This window comes from Pholis gunnellus (assembly GCF_910591455.1).
Source record: "Pholis gunnellus genome assembly, chromosome: 8".
NCBI lineage: Eukaryota > Metazoa > Chordata > Actinopteri > Perciformes > Pholidae > Pholis > Pholis gunnellus.
Genome location: NC_136534.1, coordinates 18,685,114 through 18,708,348, shown reverse-complemented (window position 1 = coordinate 18,708,348; position 23,235 = coordinate 18,685,114). Strand labels below are relative to the sequence as shown.

The 23,235-nt window shown below is 44.1% G+C and overlaps 1 protein-coding gene across 1 annotated transcript in view; it reads right to left on the bottom strand.

The window, feature by feature from the left end:
* erfl3 (Ets2 repressor factor like 3) overlaps positions 1-22,266 on the bottom strand; it is a 40,142-nt gene extending 17,876 nt beyond the window's left edge. Inside the window, exon 1 of the mRNA XM_079164271.1 lies at positions 21,632-22,266. Within this exon, the coding sequence (XP_079020397.1) occupies positions 21,632-21,653 (22 nt within the window). The 5' untranslated portion in view covers positions 21,654-22,266. The remainder of the gene's footprint in view (positions 1-21,631) is intronic.
* Between the last annotated feature and the right edge of the window lie 969 nt (positions 22,267-23,235).

The window sequence follows — 23,235 nt, the reverse complement described above, 5'->3', positions numbered from 1 at the left end:
TCAGACAAAGTAGTGGAGTGAGAAAAGAGATTCCCACTCAGCAGCAACTCAGCTGACAAGCCCGTGCCAAACTAACAGTGGAGTTGCAGACTCAGGATTTTTATGCAGGGCCTCTGAACAGCCATTAGCGGCAGTTGGCTAGCACCGTGCTACTTTAACTCAACTCAGCTTTAGCATGGATGTGGGAAACGACCGGTGCAAGTGTGTGTGTGTGTGTGTGAAGGGGGTGAGGTCACTGTCTGTAAAAAGAGCTAAAAATTGAGAGGCCCGAGTCTGTATTTGCCTGTAGCGCATTCGTACGTAAGTACACACACGGCCTCGTCTTTGTCACAGCTGCCTGGATAAGTGAAACTGCCTGAAGTGCCGAGCTCGGGGAACAGAGGAGACAGAAACACAAGACCGGGAGGTGGAGGGGAGGGATGGAGGGACAATAAAAAGACTTGGAGGGTGAGACAGAGAAAGTAAGAGTGAAAGGAGGGAGAGAAAAGAGGAGGAGGGGTAATCAGAGCCCGTACGCCTGAATCCCAAAGTGTCTGGACTCTTCCCACCAGCTCCATTAAAGATTCATTAGGCCAATACTGGAGGAAGACGAGAGAGTGAGACACACAGGAGAGTGACAGAGAAGTTAGGGAACACAAGGATGGGAAAGGTGAATCATTTGGAACGGAACTTTTAACTAAAAACACTACTTATATTTTCAAATATGAGCTCCTGGAAGAAAATATTGCATCGTTTTGTACTTTGAGATTATCATAAACAAAAGGACACAATCAGCTAAATGTCGGATACTTGTTGTACAACAGAGGTATAGATGGGGCTGCCACTAACAATGATTAATATGGATTGTATTATGGATTAACCTGCTAATTATTTTCTCAACGAACCTAGTTATTGTCTGGTCTACAAACGGTCAGAAAATAGTGAAATGTGTTCATCACAACTGCCTGAGAACTAAAGATGATGTCTTATTCAATATTCAATCTTTCTATCAAAGCAAAGAAGCACAATTTCCGGACTGATTATTATTATGTTATTATGAATTATTATGTTATTTATTTTTTTATTACATATACGATTAATAGACAATGCGGTAGACTTTTCTGTGAATCCACTCATTGTTTCAGTCTTTGGTTTCATAATATCAACAGTGAACTAGTCGACTAAACACTGGATTTTATACTTACTTAAATATACACTGTTTCATGCAGGTGGCTGCATGATTTGTTGCCACTCAAGAAGAATCGGATGTTTAAATCGGCCACCAGTGGAAATGTTTAGTGGAGATGCAGATTAGAAGAATAAGGAAAACTGTTGACTGTTTCTAGTTTCTGTTTGAACTTCACTTTAAATTCTGCAGAACTGGAAAGTTACATGATGATGAATAAGTAAGCGAGTTCTTTGGTTAGTCGCACAAGCTTGTGATCACAGTTTCACTGTCTAGATTCCCTGAGAGGAATTGTTCTTATAGGAGCCAAGAGCATTCATGACCCTTAACTAACCCGAGTACCTTGGAGGGGGGGGGGTTAAACAAACATGACACAGAGAAACATGTAAGTCTAAGAGGCTCAACTATTCTTAGAGGTCACCCACAGTCTACATGTGCTATCGGCTCTTCCTCACACATGTAGAAGCAGAAGAGAGAAAGAGAAGAGCTAGAAGGAAGAGAGTGCTTTGTGGCCTTGGAGGGGCCAAAAATAGCACCACACACACACTGGGGTTATTGTTCAACAGTGTGAGAGAACACACAACATGGATGGGGAGAAGAGGGAAAGTACAGAAGGGCTGAAGGAGGAAGAGGAGGAGGTGATGAGGGAACAAGTGGGACAGAGAACGAGAAGGACATGACGTAAGACTTCGTCTCTCTTCCTCTCTCTGTAAAGGTTGTCCTCCAGTGAACACACCAGACGTCTTTTCCAGGAAATTGTAGGGGGAGGAGCAAAAGAAAAAAAAGGCAAAAGAAAAGGCCGAGCGTCCATCGGGATCCTCTTCTTTTTTTATAGATTTTTTAGATCTATTTTGAATCTTCCACGCTGCCATTTGTTTCAGTACATTAAGAAAATAAACTTGCAGCGATATGAGACTTGTAAGCGGTAGCTAATCCAACTCAGTGAACATTGGATGACATGAGCTCTCGGTCAATGTTTCATTAATAAAGTGTGCAGAAACAATGCAGCAGCAGTGAAGGAAAAATAAGCATCTGCCTGCCTGAATCAATAGTTATTGCTTGCTCGGAAACAATTGCCACGTGTTTTGTAAAATAGATGGAAATGTGCAGAACAACCAGGGACTATTAAGAAAAAATCAAGTATAACGGCCCAGCTATTAGGTAAAACTAAATCTGTGAATATTTGATCACCTTGTGGTCGCCTGGTTCTTAAAGCGGCGGTGCACGTTGGTGCCGGCTTGATTTTAGGCTGTGAGGACCCAAGTGGTATCTGACTGAAAAGGACAACACACTATATAGCAACATGTACACACAACAGGCGGTTCTTCACACGCACACACACCCATCCAAGCTTTTTCACACGGGAACTGGAAGTTTAAAAGAGCAAAAGTCCCAAATGCATGTAGGACGAGCACCGTGTGAACAAAACAAAAAACGGTCCAGGCACAAACAGGCATAAAGCCCCGAGGCACCTGATGTGCTCCCAAAGTGGGCTGTGGACAACTGGACTCTTCTCGGTGTAATCACGCTCATAAACACGTCTGGTGGGAGAGTGTGTGTGTGTGTGTGTGTGTGTGTGTGTGTGTGTGTGTGTGAGAGATCCCCAGAGTGTGTTAAGAACAGCAGAATAATATTGTGTCAGTGAGAGAAGAGTCCTGCAGCTCTCTCTCAGGGCGCTGTTAGGTATATTTACGCTCACCAAAGTGACGCCCTGCTCCCAGGACATTCACCCTTCTCCTTAGACACAACACACTGAAATTCTTTCATGAGTTGACAACGAACTACACTGGCTGATCAGGATTTGACAGCGTGATAGCCTAACGGCAGCTTATTACGTAGAGAAATGGCTAGTGTCATTTTCTCTGTTTTAAATAACAGTTGTGTTATAAACACTGGGTAGTTGAAGACATACTATGCTTGAAGTCCCTGTGAAGCATGTGCTTTAATGATTTGGTAATTAACTCTTCTGGTGACCATGATGGTTAGCATTTTAGAAACACAACAACACAAGTTTTCACCTCTTTTGCTGTAACATTTACGACAAAAATGTCTCCGCTGCACATTGTTTTTGGGGGATGTGTGCGAATAATTGAAATTTGGCTCAGTTCCGTAAAGACATTGCACATCACACTCTTGTTAAGTTTTACCGTTACATCAAAATGTGAAAAGTTAGCTTGCCACACCAATATTGAACCGTGGCTTTAAACAGTGAGGGAAGTGGCTCTATGTCTGTGCATTTAAGCTGAAATATGTGGTCCTTTTTTTCCCATGATTCGCTTCAAAGTTACTTTTAGGGAAAAGCTGTTGAGATGTAACACGACCACGCTACAGGCCACAGGCGCCGCTCTTCTCTTTCGCTCCGCCGGCCCACCTCACACGCTGCCGTTAATGTACTTCTACAGCCAACAGCTTGGCAGTGAGCTGCCAGTTGACGCTTCACCTCTGGTTCAACAACACACTGCCGACACTCACCACTGCCAGGAAGAGTGTGTTCGACTGTGTGCACACACCTCAGTGTGTAGGGACGCACACACATATATATATATATATATATATATATATATATATATATATATATATATATATATATATATATATATATATATATATATATATATATATATATATAGACATTATGTAAATAATAATAATCAGCAATAACACAAAGAAGTGTTAGCTGCAGCACTATTTTGTTTATCCCACTGAGTTATGGTTTTTTGATTACATATATTGATAGCAGTATGTGACCAGCTGTGATCACCAGCACTGTGCAGTTGGACTGTCACTGGTGTGTTTGTCAGGTCAGGGGGTCAAAGGGTGACTTTGCCACACAGGAGTAAATTAGTTGTGGCATAATGGAACCATATATATCTGTCAGGTGTGCATGTGTGAGTGAGAGATAGGTGGCACTTTTGGGAGGTGGTTTCCTGGAATGTGGTACTAGAGCGGGACAGGAAGTTAGCGACTGTTATGCACCACAACAACAGATTTGTTTCCTGTTTCTGTGTCCATGCGTGTCATTTCAGATAAACGTAGAAAATCTGGCAAGAATCAAAACCAAAACAGGCGATACAGCGAGGACATTAAACACAGCTCGCTCAGTCGACTCACAAATAGCTATTATTTCTACTCAAGAGATTGAAAGACGGACCGAAAGAAAGAACAATCAATCGAGCATGCACTCAGACCACGTGCAACGACTCACTCCAGTGTGCACGTGACAGACGGTACTGAAGAGCCAGAGTCTCTAAACATAAACGACAGCAACACTCACGGAGCTCAGACGTGACGAAAAGACACAAAGAACCAGAAAAACAAGTCCACAACAACAGCTTCAGACTCAAACACCCTGTGTGAGCATATTTATCTGTGTGTGTGTGTGTGTCAGTGCTGACTCAGTGCGTGAATGATTTTGTAATTCAGCCTTCACAACGCAAACTCTCTCTCTCTCTCTCTCACACTGTCTCCTAGCAACCAGACACTTAAGGCCTAAAAATAACACCCCAGAAAACGAACAGAACAAAAAAATAAAGCATAAACGGCAATTAATCCTTTCAAGCCGGGAACACAGACTCAAATAGAAGGTATTAAGAAAGGGAAGAGCAGGGCAGAAGCTAGCGAGCGGGAGAGATGGAGAGAGAAAGGAGTGGGAGGCAACAGGTAGTCGTCAGGAGACAGAGTGTGTGTGTGTGTGTGTGTGTGTGTGTGTGTGTGTGTGTGTGTGTGTGTGTGTGTGTGTGTGTGTGTGTGTGTGTGTGTGTGTGTGTGCATGTGCCCACTAGCCTTGGCTGGGAACAAGACAGAACTTTTCCACCCCTCTCCAAAAAGCAAGGGCTGCTCAAGGCAAACAAGGCTCCGGTGTTCAACAGAGTTTAAAGAGAAGAACATGCTGCCTTTTATTGTGATTTGTATTCCCCTCCTCTTCCCACAAACATTATGAAAGAAACAAAGTTATGAAACAATGTAAAAAAAAAAAAAAGACAACTGAGTCATGAGCACACACACACACACACGCGCGCGAGTACACAGAGGCCGGCTGTCTCGGGTCTGAAGCAGACACATTCCACAGTGGATTAACTTCTGGAGACGCATGATGGCGAGTGAGAGACGAAGCAGCGAGACACCTGATCTCCACACCAGACGTCTTACAGTGGAGGAGGAGTTCTTCTTCTGTTAAAAACCAGATCAGGGCTGTGCTGTGTATCTCTAGGCCCGTCTGCTGTTGACCATTTTAATTTTTCATATTTCATCTGTTGTTCAGGCTGTAAAATAGCAGAAATTAGTGAAATGGTCCCGAGAGCCTATCGTGGCGTCTAAAAACCCACAGAATTGTTGCAGATTAATCTACTAATGTTTCAGCTCTAGTTGAAACACGTGGTCCTCTAATAACATAGAATTATTTTCATTACTATGGCCTTATGGGGATTAATAATTAGCGTTACACTAACACATACCTGTGAATAAGGCTTCATTCAGATGTAGCAGATTCAATTGGTTCTATTAAGCTGAGGCACAACCTCTGAGCACATCTGGGACCAGCATTATATCTGTATTTATATGAATCATACACCTGATGGAGATGCTTATATGCTGGTGTTTATTCATGTTAGATCATGCTATTATTTACATTGGACCATTCAACCAGAGCTTTCAGAGTCCAGGGGCAATGGCATAATTGTATTTATTAACAAATGATTAATTGCTACAGCCATAGTTATTTTAACTCTAACAAAAATATTTACGTCATTTAAGGACTTATTCTCATTAAGACTGCCCAATCTCCACACGGAGTTAAATAAGAGCTTTAATGTGTGCACCAATTCACGATAACTTAAAATTAAAAGCAATTATCTGAAGACAGAAGCCAGATTGACGATATGTTGCCTTTACATGCAAACTGCAGAGCAAGAGGAGGCTTTTAGTATTCAAATTCTCTCTTTCAGTAGTGCGGCAAGCACTGCTGCATCTAAAACGGTTAGTTTTTTTTGACTGACTGAACAAAGCAATACATTCATTGCAATGACATAATGTGGCCCTGATTTCTAAATGAATGCAAACTGATGTCTCCATTTGGACTGAAAAGCTTGGTACTCATCTGCTGTCTTTTTGTCAGTTTGTTCTCGAGTCTGTTTACAGCAGAGTACCTGAAATGTAGCTCCTGATGATTTATTAATGGACCTTATACACAGACAGCCCAGTCATATTCTTGTTAACCCCCTAATGCAAAGACGCAAATACAAATATTTCAATATTTCAACTTGAGCAAGACATTTGTGTGACTCTGTGTCTCAAAAGCCTGGAGTGTGTAAGGTATAAACAATAATGTTGCTGCAGTATTAATCCCGAGGTGATGTTATTTTGAGTGTTGATGGAGCAGTTACAATGTTCAATCTTGCACTTATCGATCCAAACTCCATTCAGAAAACAAGCATTTTAAAAAGTTGAATGTTTGTTGTCTTGCAGACACGACGGCGTTTAGTTTTCCGACATATCTGGGACTTCCACAACATGTACTAAGCAACAATAGTGGTTATTTCGGACGTGGTTGATGAAACGTTGGTATCTGCATGGGGGGACGCAAATAAACACCCCACGGTCAAACTCACATGTGTAACGCAACGCCAAAATTGGCTTTGCGTTTGGTGTGATCACAGCATAATGCTGCGAAAAAGATTCCAGTTTGTAGAAAAATATCTCTCTCGACACGTTTGGCCCTCCCTATGGCCCTAGAGCTTTTACTATCTGGCTCTCTTCTACTAAAATAAATGCCTACATAAAGCTATGTTACATGTTCAGCTGAACTTACCTTTTAAATCCTGAATGCACAACAGAGTGTGTGTGTGTGTGTGTGCCTCTTGTTATGAGCTGCGTGCTGTTGTTCAGACTAGAGGTGAGAGTGGAATAGGTGGCTGGCTCTGGGGAGTCCTGTTTTTCTCCGGTATACTGCTCCGGTGCTGCCAACTGTGCTGATGATGCCGGCTTTGCATTGACACGGTATTTGCACTTGAGTGGTACGGTACAAACATAAGACACGCACACGCAGCTACCCAGCGTGTTGTCTAAAAAAAAGTGAAGGCAACTATAAGAGACGCTACACGGAACAAAAATGTACAGCGACCGTGCTCGTATGCAGAAAAACAACATAAAAGTATCACTTGTTGACCGCTCCCATCCGACACATGTGATCATCGGGGGAGGCACAAGCCTAACTTATTCTAAACGGGCCCTTGGGTGACGAGTGAACAGGGGACATCGGCAGCTTGCCAACCGGCATTGTTGTCCTTAACACCTTGCTGCTGCTTGGGGGAGAGCAGCTTTGGAGCCGTGTACAACACACGGCTTCCAAAGTGCTAATTGACGGGTAATTACAAAAAGATTAAAGATGGGCAGCAGCATTACATCATGGTGAGAGAAACCGACTGAAGCTAATAGCTCGGCTTTGCTGCTTCAAACTAATATGTTGTTCCTCCAAATCATCATCGTCTATTACCTCTGATGCTCATTAATGTATTACATGTATTTCACACCGGTCTGCAACAATACTTAACGGCGTATTACGCACTAATAAAAGCACATCAGGCGGCGGTAGACTTTGCATCTTAAGTGGTTCCTGTGCGTCAGCGATGTGTGTGAACAGTACCAAAAATACACACAACTCCCATGTAAGTCCCATCAACCTATTCCTTCCTCCACTTCTCGGCCATTTCTCCATTAATGCACCCCCCCACACACACACACACACACCCCTCCCTGTTTGTGCGTCCAACCCTGTGCGCTTTCCTGCCATTCTTCTATCTCAGCTAAGTTTAGATGAAGGGGAAAAAGCTCTGTCCACATCTGCTAGTGATTCTTTAAGAGGTGTGTGTGTTTGTGTGTGTGTGTGTGTGTGTGTGTGTGTGTGTGTGTGTGTGTGTGTGTGTGTGTGTGTGTGTGTGTGTGTGTGTGTGTGTGTGTGTGTGTGTGTGTGTGTGTGTTTGGGATTGAGAGGAAGAAAACTGGGAAAAGGTCAAAAAGGGAGAGAGAAGAAAGGAATGAGTGTTGAAAAAAGAAGTAAAAAGGCATAAGGTATAAAACAAGCAGGGTAAAGACAGGGCGACTGTCACAACCAGAACAAACGTTCATCATGACTGATATACAGTCATTTACATTTCAAGTGATTCTTCTACATTTACTTGACAGTGGTGAACCACAAGAGCAACAAACTGTAACAAGTAAAGAGAAAGCGGGGAAAAAAAGAAAGCTAAAGACCATAATTTGGCTCAATTTGCCCCCGAAAAAGCAGAGACAAATGTGAAGGCAGAGTGCTTGGAAACGGTGCTCTCTCTAATGATCGTAAATCATCCAAATGGGACTCATTTGTAGTTTGAAACAAAAGGAAGAGGGAGAACCAACAGCCTGTGGTTTTGAGATGCTGGCCACAGGAGAGGTCAACGCTCAAAAGTAAAGCAATGTTTCAACAGTGCTTCAAACATTTTCTTCATAAGAATGGAAACCAAAATGTACCTTTCCATGATAATCACAAAAATACTGTGTTTATTCTATTAAGTGGAACTACGTGAAAGCTCGGTAACTGGCTCGAGAGTGGCGTTTACAGTGGCTGATTCACTGAAGTCAACATTCATCATTTTGTCGTGTTGATTGGAAGAAATATCAGGTTCACGTCTGTGGAAGGCTACATGTGTCCGCTGTACTACGTGGGCCCACACAAAGACTTGTATTGTCTTCAGTAGAGCGGGGAGACAATCGCAAGAAACACACACACACACACACACACACACACACACACACACACACACACACACACACACACACACACACACACACACACGATCCTGGTGAACACCACTGTGCAGGACAGTGGGCTGTGAGGGGGACTCAGAGGGCAGAGCACAGCGTGTTTATCTGTTTATCCTGTCGTCGTAAACAGGGACAAGAGACACATGCAGTGTCACCGCCTGTCACTACTTTTCTCCTACTGTTCTCCGGTTTTCCATCAAGCCCTTTTCCTGTGCCCTTGCTCTCGCCTTGCGCCCCGCTTTCGCCTCCTCGTTGCCTCCTCACTTTCCACCTCCTCTCCTACCCCCCCACCCCACCCCCCCCACCCCACCCCACTTGGCCAGCTTGTTAAGCGTGTCTCCTAAAGCTGATTAAGTAGTGTTGATCGGCCTTACGTAACATTCACCTCGCACAGACGTCGCTGCCAGCCAGCATACGGTCTTCGTGCCTCTGTGTGTATGAGAGGAATCAGAGAGGGAACAATTTGCTTCAATGAACATTGCTCAGCGTGGAGTGTTTGCAGTTGCAAGACACACACACACACAGACACACAGACACACACACACAGACACACACACAGACAGACACAAGCCTGTGTATGTATTATGGTGACACTGTGTCTTCATGGATTGGAGCCAGGTCAGCGCGTGTTCCCACTGATATGAGCACATTTGGCCACAATGGTGGAATGTGCACATCATCGTGGTTACCCAAGGTGTGTGCTCCTACTGCAGGCACTGTAGATAATCACTGCTTATCCCCTAGTTAGCATGGGGCTGCCAAGAGAGACCACGCACCTTCAACACTGCAGCAGGGGGTGGGACACGCACGCCAGCACACACACACACACACTTTACATGATAGAAGGCATTAACGATGAAATATCTTCTTTTCTTTTTTTTTTGCACACACGTATACTTTAACACCGTGTTGGTGCTGACTGTAAACAAAGCCATGCCCCAGATCTCAATCATTGGTGGAGTGATTGAGTTAACGAAGCAGCGCACACCGTCAGGTTAGAAAGGTCGACTCGCTCGGCTCCTCTTCGCTCCTCTCCTGGTTTGCGCTGGCGCTCGGCCTCGTGGGAGAGATTAGAATCCTCAGCTGGAGCAAATAAAGCTGGACGTTATGCAAGAACCCAGGAGAGAGACGGAGGGGGAGAGAGAGAGAGAGAGAGAGGGAGAAAGGCTGATGATGATGTAACGTGAGAGAGGGCAAAATACTGAAATGAAGAACAAGGGAGAAAGAGAAGAGATACAGAGGTGTGTGATGGGAGGCCTTGAAGAAGTTGACCGTACAAAACGTCAGCTGCTGTATGTACCTTGCTGTACGATATGGTGCCAGTTATCCATCTCAACAATGGCAGCCGATCTGCTCTACCATGCCATGAGCTCAGCAGTGAACACACACACCAGTCCTCTTTCACTCCCTCACATCCTCCACCCCAGCCACACAGAGAGCTAGACCACACAAGTTAATCTCGTGTTGTGTCTTCATCAGTTTCATTATGGCCTCCCTGAGCGACATAAATGGGACGATGTTCATGATTCAACCTACAATGTGGTTTCTGAATTGGCCCGCCAGAGAAGCAGGTCGGGGTAGAGAGTGTGATGCAGGAACATGAAAAAAAAAGCCAAAACATTGCCTGGTTTGAGCTTCTTCTTTTCTCAAATGAAATCTATCATGACAAAGTTCATATTGGACTGTGGGAATCTGTTTTATAGACAAATCGATTAATCTATAAATAAAAAGGAATAATCATCAGATTGATCAATGATGAAAATCATTCAATAATTGTTACAATTCAATGGAGACAATATTCATCATATCTACATCATATCGAGTGCTACATGCTCTTACTTGTGATTTTCTTCTCCAAAAAGAAGCTGGTTTTATATCATGCATATAAAAGTAAAAAAAAAAAAGAACAGGTGTCGTGAGACAAAAAGAGAATGAAGACGAGAAGGAAGGAAGTGAAAAGTGATGCGGAAGTAAAGTCCACAGTGATAAAACACTGACTGACAGAGAGAGAGAGAGAGAGAGAGAGAGAGAAATGAACTTTCTCCCCTCCGTCAGTATACTGCTTGATGCTGTTATGTAAGAGCTGAGTGTACACACACCGATTACCTCTGCTCAGTGGAAGTAATAACATGAGGCGCGTGTGTGTGTTTGTGTGGGTGGCTACATGTGTGTGAACATACAACGGTGCTACATCTCAGTTACACTTCACGCACAAAGACGTGAACACACACATTATACAGACTGACAGCATACATTCAAAACTATTGTCCGGATTGAAAAGGGCTCCGATCATCCATCCGAGGTGTAAAGTAGCACGGGGGGGTTCCCCATGAAGTGAGAGCTGTACCGGCTTCCAGTTACACCTCCACAAAACCCATGTGATGACACACACATGGTACAATAGATCAGGCTCATTCACAATGCACTCTTAAGGAGGAAGTACTTCAATTACCGTCAATTCAAAACCTAAATTGTGTTATCTTAGATAGACATCGGCGGCATAATTTAACTGAGTTTTGATTGGATAACAATCGTGGAAAATTGAATAATCTCCGTCATTGTGAACAAGAGGTATTAACATGTCTGCATTTTCCTTCCCCTTATATCGTAGTGCTACTTCTGCATACTAACCAGATCACTACATTTGGTTATTGCAAACAACGTAAAAGCTTAAAAGGAATAATTCACCCACAAAATGACCATTTGTAGATCAATTACTCATCATGTTTTACTTTGGATTTTTGGAGAAAACAGTTTTTCTCGAGTGCCATACGGTGATGGAGGGTTTTAAATAGTTTGATGTATGTGTTTGGGAAGTACTGGATAAACCAGATTTGGATTATACTGCACAAGTTGTGGGACAGTCTGGAAGCAGATTAAAAAAAATACTTTTGCAGTTGCTAAACCAGGCCTCCATTTACTTTAATTCATCAGGCAAGAAATGGCCTCTAAGACACCAAGACACACTGGAAAAGGTGGGCATTGGACCTCTTTCCACAGCAGGAACTTCATTTCTAATAATGAAATTCAACCTTGCAGTAAACCAAACATCTGCCACCGCGGATGAAAGCATGATAGTGGCAAAAGATTTTGTGACTTATTGCCCAACCCTAAACTACACAGAGAAACAAGCTTACACATTCACATGGCTGACATCAATGACACACACACACACACACACACACACACACACACACACCTCTGCACTCTGCCTCCTCTCACAACTAACCTGAGGGAGAGAGTGTACCTTTTGCACAGAACCCGGCTAATACTTGGGCCAGACGAACACAATAACCCGACTAACACAACACCCACACACAAAACCAGCGAGGACGCTAGCTGGGGGCCAGCTGGAGAGAGAGCTGTGGATACGAATGTGTATGTGTGTGTGTGTGTATATGTGTGTGTGAGATGTTAGATGCATGTGTAAGAGAGACACTAGAAAGACCCTAGTGTATATTAGGGTGTGCATGGGCTAAAGTAATTCACTAATATCACATTCACAACACTTTCTTTCTGTAGCCTGCAGTCAACAACGTAATCATTTGATCGACATATTTTGGCAGGCAAAAGATGCCGCACTTAGGACTTGTTTCCAAGGGGATGCGTATACAAAAGTATTAATATTTACCACAGCTGCATATGCTGACAGTTAAAAACCACACACAGTATGTCACAGTATGTGATGTCTGACTATAGATCCACAACGGATTCCTTGCTCAGGATTTACGTTGCCTTGTCTTTAAATGTCATTGAGTATGTGATGTGTATTTGCTTTCCATTTAACTGGATTTAAAAGCCTTCCTGTCCTTCACTTCTCTTTTGTCCACTTCCTCTTCCTCCGTCATATTTCCCCCTCATGCTTTGTAAATCCCTCCACTGGCCTTGATCCATTCTTCCCTGCTTTCCTTTCCCCTCTCACCCTGTGACTGGTCAGGGGATCCAGCTCACTGTTCTCTTCATCAAACGCTCTAATCCCCTAAAACAACAATCACTGTGTGCGTATGTACAGTGGGCCCATATGTGTGTGTGTGTGTGTGTGTGTGTGTGTGTGTGTGTGTGCAGCCACCCGCATGCAACTGCCTGGTTGTTACGTAATTTCATTGGGCCACATCTGATGCTAAAAATGGACACGGATAAAACTATTGTGACCGAGGGCAGGGCTACTGTACAGAGGCACAGGAGCACAAACACACAGACAGACACACACACACACACACACACACAGAGAGAGAGAGGGGGGGGGGGGCTGGGCAAGCTGATTAACCCTGATGTCATGAACCAACGATGCAAATTGTAAACTTTTTTTCCTTAAATAGATGATCAGTCCTGATAGTATTCAATAACCGTTAAAGGCTTCTAAGATACAAAATGCATCTTTCCTCAATGAAATCTGGTTGTAAGGGAGGATTGGTAAAAGGTAAAGGAAACTGTAAGTGCATCGGTAAGTGAAATACTATAAAATCTATAGCATGAATAATTTACTCAAACTTCAGCAAATAACCCAAAACGATTGATAATGAACGGATCACAACTATATAAATAAGTGTTTAGAAGATGTCATTTAAAATTGATCCCATGCAATAAGAAGTTCGGATCAAAACACCGAGGCAACTGGGATGACCAGACAAATAAGATAAAGCTACATCAAATAGGATATCGGATATGTTTGGGTCAAGGCACTGAAAGAGTGGAGAGTGGTATAGCACTGGCCCACTCACTTAGGGACAATCTCTTAAGGAAATAAGTGATGAGATGAGCGTATTCCAAATGTGTGTGTGTGTGTGTGTGTGTGTGTGTGTGTGTGTGTGTGTGTGTGTGTGTGTGTGTGTGTGTGTGTGTGTGTGTGTGTGTGTGTATGTGTGTGTGTATGGAGGAGGATATGCTATATGATGTGCAGCACTGATGGCCGGCTTTGCATTAAAGTTTCATCGCTCTGCTTTCCTATAAATACCTTTCCAATGATCCAATGCATTATTCAGTTTCTCGCGCATGCACACACGCACACACACACACACACACACACACACACACACACACACACACACACACACACACACACACACACACACACACACACACACGCACACGCACGCACATGCACGCACACGCACGCACACGCACGCACACGCACCAAAGAAAAAAGCTGGTGCCCTGGAGGAAGGAAGTCTTATGAACATTTAAGAGGACGATGGCCAGCGGGCAAAAATAGAGTCAGATGTTTGTCCTGCTGTGAGTGCAATCCATCGCACTTTATTCTGCCCGTGCGTGTGTGTGTGTGTGTGTGTGTGTGTGTGTGTGTGTGTGTGTAGACACATGTACAAACATGCACTCAGGCCAGCTTGCACTTGATACCTTGAGGTCTAGTCTGACTTTCAGCTCATAATATTTTGAATTTTCAGGTCGACTGCGGGGACGTTAGCACCAGCCACCTACTGCTGCTGATACATTGTTCACAGTTACTTACAGCTTTCTATACTCTTTGCGCCACGCGAGCAGACGACCATGCTGTGTCTGGTCATCGAGTCGGGCTGGCTGGTAAATCAGGGTGTCCAGTGAGAGAAAGAGAGACGGGGGTCGGGTGACATGAAGCACACGAAGCAGGAGAGACGAGGAAAGAGGAGGAGGAGGCTAATGGAAGAGGAGCTGCCACTGGGGTATTAGTCCATGGATTGGTGACACAGAAATGATAGTGAGAGGGCGGAGAGGATGATGGGATGGGGAGGGTCAATCGATGCTTAAAAAGGTTTCACTCCCCTACAGGGACATGTGCATCTGTGTGTGCACAATCAAACTGTTCCAAATAAAAACACTCTCTCTCTCTCCCTCTCTCCCACTTTATAGGACGATTCCATCTGGCTCAAAAGTCAGAACTCTTGTAAAAGAGCAGCATTCTACAGCAGGCCTGTGATTCCAACCAGAGGTAGATTATATATTAGCAGAGAATGTTAACACACACACAGACACAGACACACACACACACACACATACACACATACACACAGACCGGGCAGAGCGCCATTTGGCTTGCAATTATTTGGTGTCTGTTTGTACACACCTGCAAACAGTCCAGTTGTTATTTTGCACAATATGCCTGTGCACAGAGCTGCTAGATTGCCAACAAGGTGGTGTTAACTATAATGCAAAAGTGTATAAGTTTACAATGCCTAAAAAAGTATCCAGAATCAATCATTTCAATTAGAACCATTTGGGACAGTTTGTTCCCAGATAGACACACTTTCTTTACCTCTGACATGGCGTTTCCACCTAAAGCCCCGCCTCTCAAATGCACATAGCTTTCCCACCCACATACACAGGCTGTAGTGAGTTGGCTCAAAGTTCAAAATGAGCTCCTACGTACAAAAGAGAACAGGTCTGAACATGGTAGGAGGGAGGGAGGAAAACAAGGTAGAGAGAGAAAAAAAAAGAGAGAGAGAGAGAGAGAGAGAGAGAGAGAGAGAGAGAGAGAGAGAGAGAGAGAGAGAGAGAGAGAGAGAGAGAGAGAGAGCACAGTGAACGACAAACAGACAGAAGAAGAAGAGGAAAGACTGGTTTAAAAGAAAACTCCAAACGTGATCTCGCATTCCTTACACGGGGTGGAGGGAAGGAGAGAGGGAGGTGAAGAAAAAAAAGAGGGAGGATTGGGTGAAGTGAGAGAGAGAGGGGGGGGAGTGACAAGAGAGAAAGTTTAACTTGGCGCCAGACGGCGTTTCAATACCTGACAGCCAACCCACACAGACGCTCGCACAAAACATCGACACTATGCAAGTGGCACAGAAGTCCTTTTGGTGACTTCCCATCGTCCCGAAATTAGATCAGATATTTGCCCTCCACCCCCCCGCTCCCTGGGTCCAGCACAGAAGCAGATTCCCAGATAAAAATAGCCGGAGGAACTATTCAAACACTGCTGCCTTTCTGCAGGGAGTGTCTGCTGACTGCACTGGACTTAAGGGGTTAGAGAGAGGTTAGGAACTCCACTCACCACCTACCTGAACCAGAAGGCCCGGGACAGCGGGAAGGCCCGATCTCTGTCACACTACACTTAACAGACACACACACACACAAGCACTAACCCACTTCAACTTACAGTGAACACGCGGTTATTCCTGTTTTCTAACAATCAACAAGGAGAAAATATGACAAAACTGCAGGTTTAAAAAATGCTCGCTCTTTCAGACTGCTACTGACTAGGTGTCATAGGTTCATGTTAATTCAGAAATACATAAAAGATCTAGTCCTTTTGGTTCTGATCCAGACCGGAATGTACATTAGCAGCCACACTGATCCCAACTGTAAAGACGCCCTCAGCATGACCAGTATTATTGGGGTTAATCTAAGAAGATTAGGCGTATAGATTACAACACACGGGCCAAATCCCACCATTGGCAAAAATAGTCGCCGTTAGGTACAGCGGCATCAGCAGAGGATTACGAGAAACTACTGTGTGTGTGTGTGTGTGTGCCGAGCCAGGCCAGGTAGTTGGGCTGTGGTGTGGTTGAGAGGTGGTGCAATGGGGAAGGGTTCAAGGAAGTGTTAGCTTCATGACTGACTGACTGACTAAGTGCTGTCAGGATCTTGCCATCTTACACCCTGATTATACTCCAACCAGCAGAGAGGTGACACTCCAGGCCCTAACCTAAAGGACAGGTCATTATATTGTGAGGATTCCAGATAAAACCCCTCATCTGGAAGGATCAGAGGACTAGAGTTACCTGATCTTCACATGTGTGTGGGTGCGGGTGCATGTCATCAGACTGGGGATCAGTTTCAATGGCGCCGCCACAACCAGAAAAGCTGTTATACACACCCGCATGCAGCAAAATACACACTTTGTTCACAAGGGATACCTTTGCACAGCTGCCCACCCAGAAAAACCCCGTCTCCTTCATATACACACTTGATATTCTTCTACAGAAAAACATGCCTATTCTGCGCCCCGCTCTGAGTCACCTCTACAACAATGCAGCTCTGTAAACTCCCCATATTAAATTACAATACACATGCATGCGCAAACACAAACAGCTGCGGAACAGCGCAGGTCAATCCATGCACACCAACACACCCTACTGCATTCTCAACATGAAGTTTGATACCCATTTGAAAAAAGACCCTCTGTGTGTGTGTGTGTGTGTGTCTGCGTGCATGAAAGAGTGTGTGTGCATTTCGAAGCTGCTAGTTTTAATTTAAAATGTTGCTTCTCATTTCTTAAAATAATAGGCGTTATTTCGAATGCATTTTTCCAATCAGTTTTATTCAGATTGTGCGAGATATTACAACTATGTTATACAATGTATATGAATGTCTGCATATCTTTGCAAGTCACTTAGTGCATTCAGGAGAGGTTTGCAGAGATAGTAGCTGTTGTGTTTTCCCCTCATGTGTAATGCAACACAGCCGGCAACTATTAACCTTCTAAGCAGGAATGTGGGAGGTCCAAGAATTCCAATAAAAAGCAGCAGTGTGTGCAAGTGTGTTCTGTGTGTGTACTCACACATATGTTAGTCAAAGTGTTACAGTTATCTGTCAACAGTCCCCCCCCCCCCCATCCAGACATGCAGACCCACCCCATTACCATCCCTGACCAATAACCAAAACAGTCAATATGGGGTCATGTTGTGGCTACAACCAATGGCATCGCAGTAAAACTAGGCTCAACTCATATCACACACACATGGCCTCAGGACATATTTAGTTCTGATGCTGTGTTATCCACGTTAAAAAAAAGTGAATTGTAAATGGAGCTCTTTAGTGTCAAACATCACAGCCACGCAGCTGATCAAACAGGTCTGAGAGGACAATAATCCATAGGATTCAATGGCCAGATCTGAGGTTAATGTGTGGGTCCCTAAGGCGGTGCTGGACAGTGGTCAGAAGCACCAAGGGCAATGCTGCCCTGTCGGCTGTGGTCTCTCTCTGGTCTCCCTGGTCAAGGGCGGCACAGGACTAATGGTGGGGAGGTCCATTAGTGTCGACTGGCTGGGCACATTGTTCCCTTTGGACACATTCCTGGCTAAATACAGACATTTCCACAACTGAAGGCCGCCTCCACCAGAAGTCATTTGTCAACTTCAAGCGTCGCAGACGACCATATCGAAAACTTTTATGAAGAACTGTTGGAGCGAGGAAAAGTGGGCCACGCTGCCTCTGCAACGGGAATGCTCATTTTGTCTGTCAGAAAATCAATCGTCAAAAGGTTACTACCTAATAAGTATTATCACTGTGTAAATATTGAGTGCTGCATTAACACTTTAGCATACCGTTTGCCAAGCAAATATATTTGGGCTTAATAGCTTTAGCAGTATTCCAAATAGCTGATATGTTCATGATTTTTGGCACATAACTCATTTTGCCAGCTTTTTTTCATGGAGCAGATACCCGGTTCTGCCGTGGACCATCATCTAGTTTAGGCTTAACGCATGTTGTGTGAGTCACAGTCTCATAAACCAGGCTGTAAAACTGTATTGGGATAATGGGAGGTGGTGGTTTGTGCCGTGGTCAGCACTGCGAGGGACTTTTCCCAGATAAGGCTAATCACGGCGCTTATCATCACAGCGCTTGTGTGTTGAGATTGAAAAGCATATGCTTTGCAATTGCACACATAAACCCACACAGGGAAAAGGTGAACATTTTACCCTCTCGATTTCTCGCTCACAAGCTACCCTTTTGTCTCCTGCCCTGCCACATCATAAGGCTGGACTGTGTGTGAGACTTTGAGTGTGTGTGTGTGTGTGTGTGTCTAGAATAAATGGTAAAATGGCTCCAAAGCACGTCAATCACTCCGGGGAAGCAGCACAAAACAATCATCATTAAACTCCGTCGTTGAATGACTGATGAAAAATAGACTGGGATGTCCACGTTTACCTCACTCTTTCTTTCACTCTCCCTCACACACACACACACACACACATGCGTTTCACACGCATACAGAAGTGCGGTCTCTTCACTGGTCAAAGGCACCACCAAACTATGAGCTACTCCGCACCATTATGAGTACAATGAGAGGTCCCTGGCCCCACAAGTCCACACACAATCGGCCCCAAGGCCTGCCCCACTCCCACCATTGTCCCACACTCCACACACACACACATACACACAATGGCCACTCCAGAGCCAGGGGTCCCACTATGCAATTCCATCACACAAAGACACACACCAGTCCTTATCCCGTAAGAGAGAGAAAAGAACGACAGCGGTGGAAGGAGCAAAATTGTAACTCTTGGGGAGGGATGCAACTCAAAGTAAAGTGCAAAGTGTGTGTGTGGCAGGAGGGTAGATACAAAATATTATAGTGGGAGGGACGTAGTTAATATTGTAAATGTATGTCCTTATCACTAGAGCTTAATCAATCATTAGCACAGCGTTTGAAGTAAATGAAAATGTGGATGTATGACAGTTAAAGTCTAATACTACCAGCTCTCTATACTTTACCTCTAACCTGTACCCCAAACTACACCAAACACTAACAAAGACCAGGTAAACAGCAGTGATTCAATAGAAATAAAATGATTACTTCCCAACGCCCACAAAACCAACACCAATCTGGCTGCAGCAACAGATGCAGCTATAGCCCCACCTCTTCCTGCTTCATCATATCAATTCTGTTATCTCAGCAGAAATCCTATCATCTGTCCAGACTAATGAAGTGACCGTGGAAAAACAGAAGTGCACGGGGAAGTGTCCGGTGATGGAGAGGAATGAGGTAAGCTGCGTACAGAGGCGGCTTACCGTGTGGGACATAATCCTACATCATGAAACATACCAGGAAGGGATGATTACATTCTTTATCCTACATATACATCGAGGCTCTGTTATCTCTCTTCTGCATTCAAAGAAATATATTAACTTCAAAATGATGAGATCTACACAAGTTAAAAGGTTAGAACGTGCGTCCTAAATGCAACTGCAGACACAGCAGGAGAGCAGCGCAGCGGATTAACCGGTTCCATAATTCAGCTATTTAAAAAGGTGCCGTTATAAAATCTGATTTGTTGTTAGATAATGAGTTGTTTACCAGCGAGTGCTGAAAGGATTAATCAATTAGTTATCCATCGGAGAATTTCATTATGATGACTGACAAATAGTTTGACGAAACTTACACATTCACAATCTTTGCTGGCTCCAACTTCTTAAATGTTTCATTGTCTTAAATTAAAGTATACTGTGCACAAGTTTTATCCAGTATAGCTTTGAATTTTAAACTGTCACCGTGGGGTGAAGGACATTTTGAAGGGGATTTTTCACTGTATTCTGACTTATTACAGAACAAACGAATAATCAATAAAGTCATCAAGACTCAAAGTCCCTATCAACAAAGTTAAAAGTTAAATAAGACCGGTAGGACAGCAGCACACCAATCACACTATAGTAGGTCCAGTTAATGTTCTTTATCTTTACTCAATAGAAGACAAACACAACCAACCTACTACACAAACACACCGACAGCATTACATCAAACCCATAACCGAAAGCACAATCAATTTTTAGTATCCTCCCCTGAAGGGCTTATAAGCTATCTGCTGCCACACAAACGCAGAGTTCCTTGTAATAAAGGGCTACTTGTGGTGTGATGTCATGGCAGCCTCCTCGGGGCTGCTTGCAAGGAGTGTGTGTGTGTGTGTGTGTGTGTGTGTGCAGGAATGTGGAGGGTTGAGGGGCTGGGTGCAGCGGGAGTCAGGAGGGGACAGGGTGGGGGATGGGAGGGGAACGTCCCAAGTGGAAAAAGGGTCCCACACAGTTTGTCCGTCACTCACACTTCCCGATGCCAAATGCTCACCAGTAACTACTGAGGAAGTCATCCCAGTGTTCCCGCAGGAACAACAACCGATCAAACATGTATATTTTGTTTTACACACAGGGGCCATAGACAACAAATGATTGTTATATATACTTCCAGATGTTACCCACTGGGTCTCTTGAGATTAAAGTAAAAATCATTTAGTTCTGTAACTAACAGAAAGGGTCATGCCAGGCAGTTTAGAAACTGATAACTCAAATTATAGCACATCCACTTCCTCTTTTTTTTAAAGAAAAAAAGTGCATCAGCTTCATGAGAAGGGAGCAAGAACTAACTTATGCAAGCATTTCAGGAATTAAGACAGTAAGACACACACACACACACACACACACACATAACCTCAGCTGACTACTGGAACCCCCCCCCCCCCCCCCCCCCCCCCCTTTCACTTCAATATGCTGACAGGACAAGTACCTGACAAATGTTTGCTGAGTTAATATCAGAGTATAACTAGATTAAATCACCCCCAACACCTCCACCAGGAGTGGAAGAGTCTCAGTAACGTATCAACACGTCCACGTCTCTCTTTCTCACTCTCTCGGTCCTTCTAGGATTTTTTTTTCCACTCAGTTCTCTGAACGGTGGTGGATGGTGAAATTAGGGTTGTCAGTGTGACACAGAAGGATGTTGCTGTAACAAGTATACAGTAGTTTAACCACTTCCTCTTGAACAAGGAGTACAGTACTCAACATGCACCAGATTTCAGTATCTTATCTAACGCTAGAGCACAAATCAGACGGACCATTGCACTGATCCAGAGAACAGACAAAATCAACAGGTTTGTTTAGGCTTGTTCCTTAATCAGCGATACAGTTACTGCAAGTAAACAAGAGAGACAATGGTGGGAATACACAGCGAGAGTCACGAGAACTTACCGTTGTCTCCAGGTGTTTTCATGTCTTCTGCTTTAACGTGCGCTACTTGAGCTTAACGTTTTGCTAAAACAGGATGAATTCCGCAAAGTTGCGTGTGGAAAGAAAAAGAAAAGTCAGTGTCTCGGCCTCTTCCTCCCGAGCTGGAAAACTAGGTGAAGATACGCTGCAAACTTTAGTAGCTGTGTGCTTCGGCGGCTGTTCTCGGGTCCGTTTCACCGACCACACCGACCGTGCTTTCCACCGAGCCGAGCGGTCGAGACCTCGCTGCTGGTCCGGAGCTTTTCGTCCCGTAACCAACCAAATCTGCTCAAGTTGCAGCGGAACACGAGCCACCGTCCCGACTCGACTCCAGCACGAAAAATACTTTTTCTTCTTCTTCTTCTTTCTTTTTTTATCAAGTTATTTCGCTAACTGTCCCGGTCGCTGTTTACTCCGTCTCAACCGCATCCTCGTCACTGTTTGACATCTTCTCCGCCGCAAAAAGCTTTGTTCTTTTGACAAGAAATGACCGTTAAAGAGGAACCTCTCTCTTTTCTTTACAGACTTTTTTTTTTGTAAGTCCTCCACTCTCTCGCGCACCATTCACTGCTTCTCTCTCTCCTCCCCCCCGTGCGTCTCTCCGTCCTCGCGGTGTCGTGTTTCGTTCGCTCTCTTCTGAACAGGGCCCGCCCACTCTGACGGGAGAGAAAGAGAGGGGGGGGCTAACGTGGCGAGTCACGCCCACTCACCACGAGCCGGGGGCCTGGGCTGGCGTCATTGCAGCACGCGGCGTTGCTTGGAGACCGCCGCCACAGCAGCGCTGCCGTGGTGACATCACATCCGAATCCTACGACTCCAGAGAGGCGCGATGGTGGCTCACGGTGTCCATTTGCGTCAATCGGGGGGTTACGGCTCTAATTAGGCCCTTTCATATCAGGATAATTACACTTATTAAAATGGTAAATTAAATATGAAAGCCTCATTCAGTCATTTACACTGCAAACAGGAAATTCAACTTACTCAGAAGAATACTAAAAACAAGGGATGCATTCAGTTTTCTACTGAAAATCCACCTTCACTCAAAAATACTTTTTGTTTTTGATTCTTCACTGTGAATAATGTGTGTTTTGGAAGCTGGTTTCACGTGCATCTGCTGAAAGGAAAGCATGGTTTCGTGGCATCACAACCAATTTGGAAGCCAATCATTGTCTAATATGCAAAAAGTGAATTCAAGATCTATGTTTAAAACACAGAGGAGGTCACATCTGCTGCTGTTCTATCAACAATCAGTCAATTAACCCATTAGGCTAGAGACAGAAAATTATGATGGACATTGTTCACCATTTTCATGGTGGGACATTTTATAGAACCAACATTTTAATGAATGAATTAAAAAAATACAACATACAGATGGATCATTAATGCAAATAATCATTTGTTCCAGCTTTGCTGTGGTCTCACTGTTGTCAGTTGACATTGGGACCCATGACACGTCTCCAAAGTTAAAAGTCACAGCTTTATAGTTGGACACAAAGTTCTGCATACCTTTCCCTGTTTATACCACCTTGTACTTTGTGTTTGGCAAAATTGTCTGTCAATATGCTCATGCAAATGATTCTTTGGAT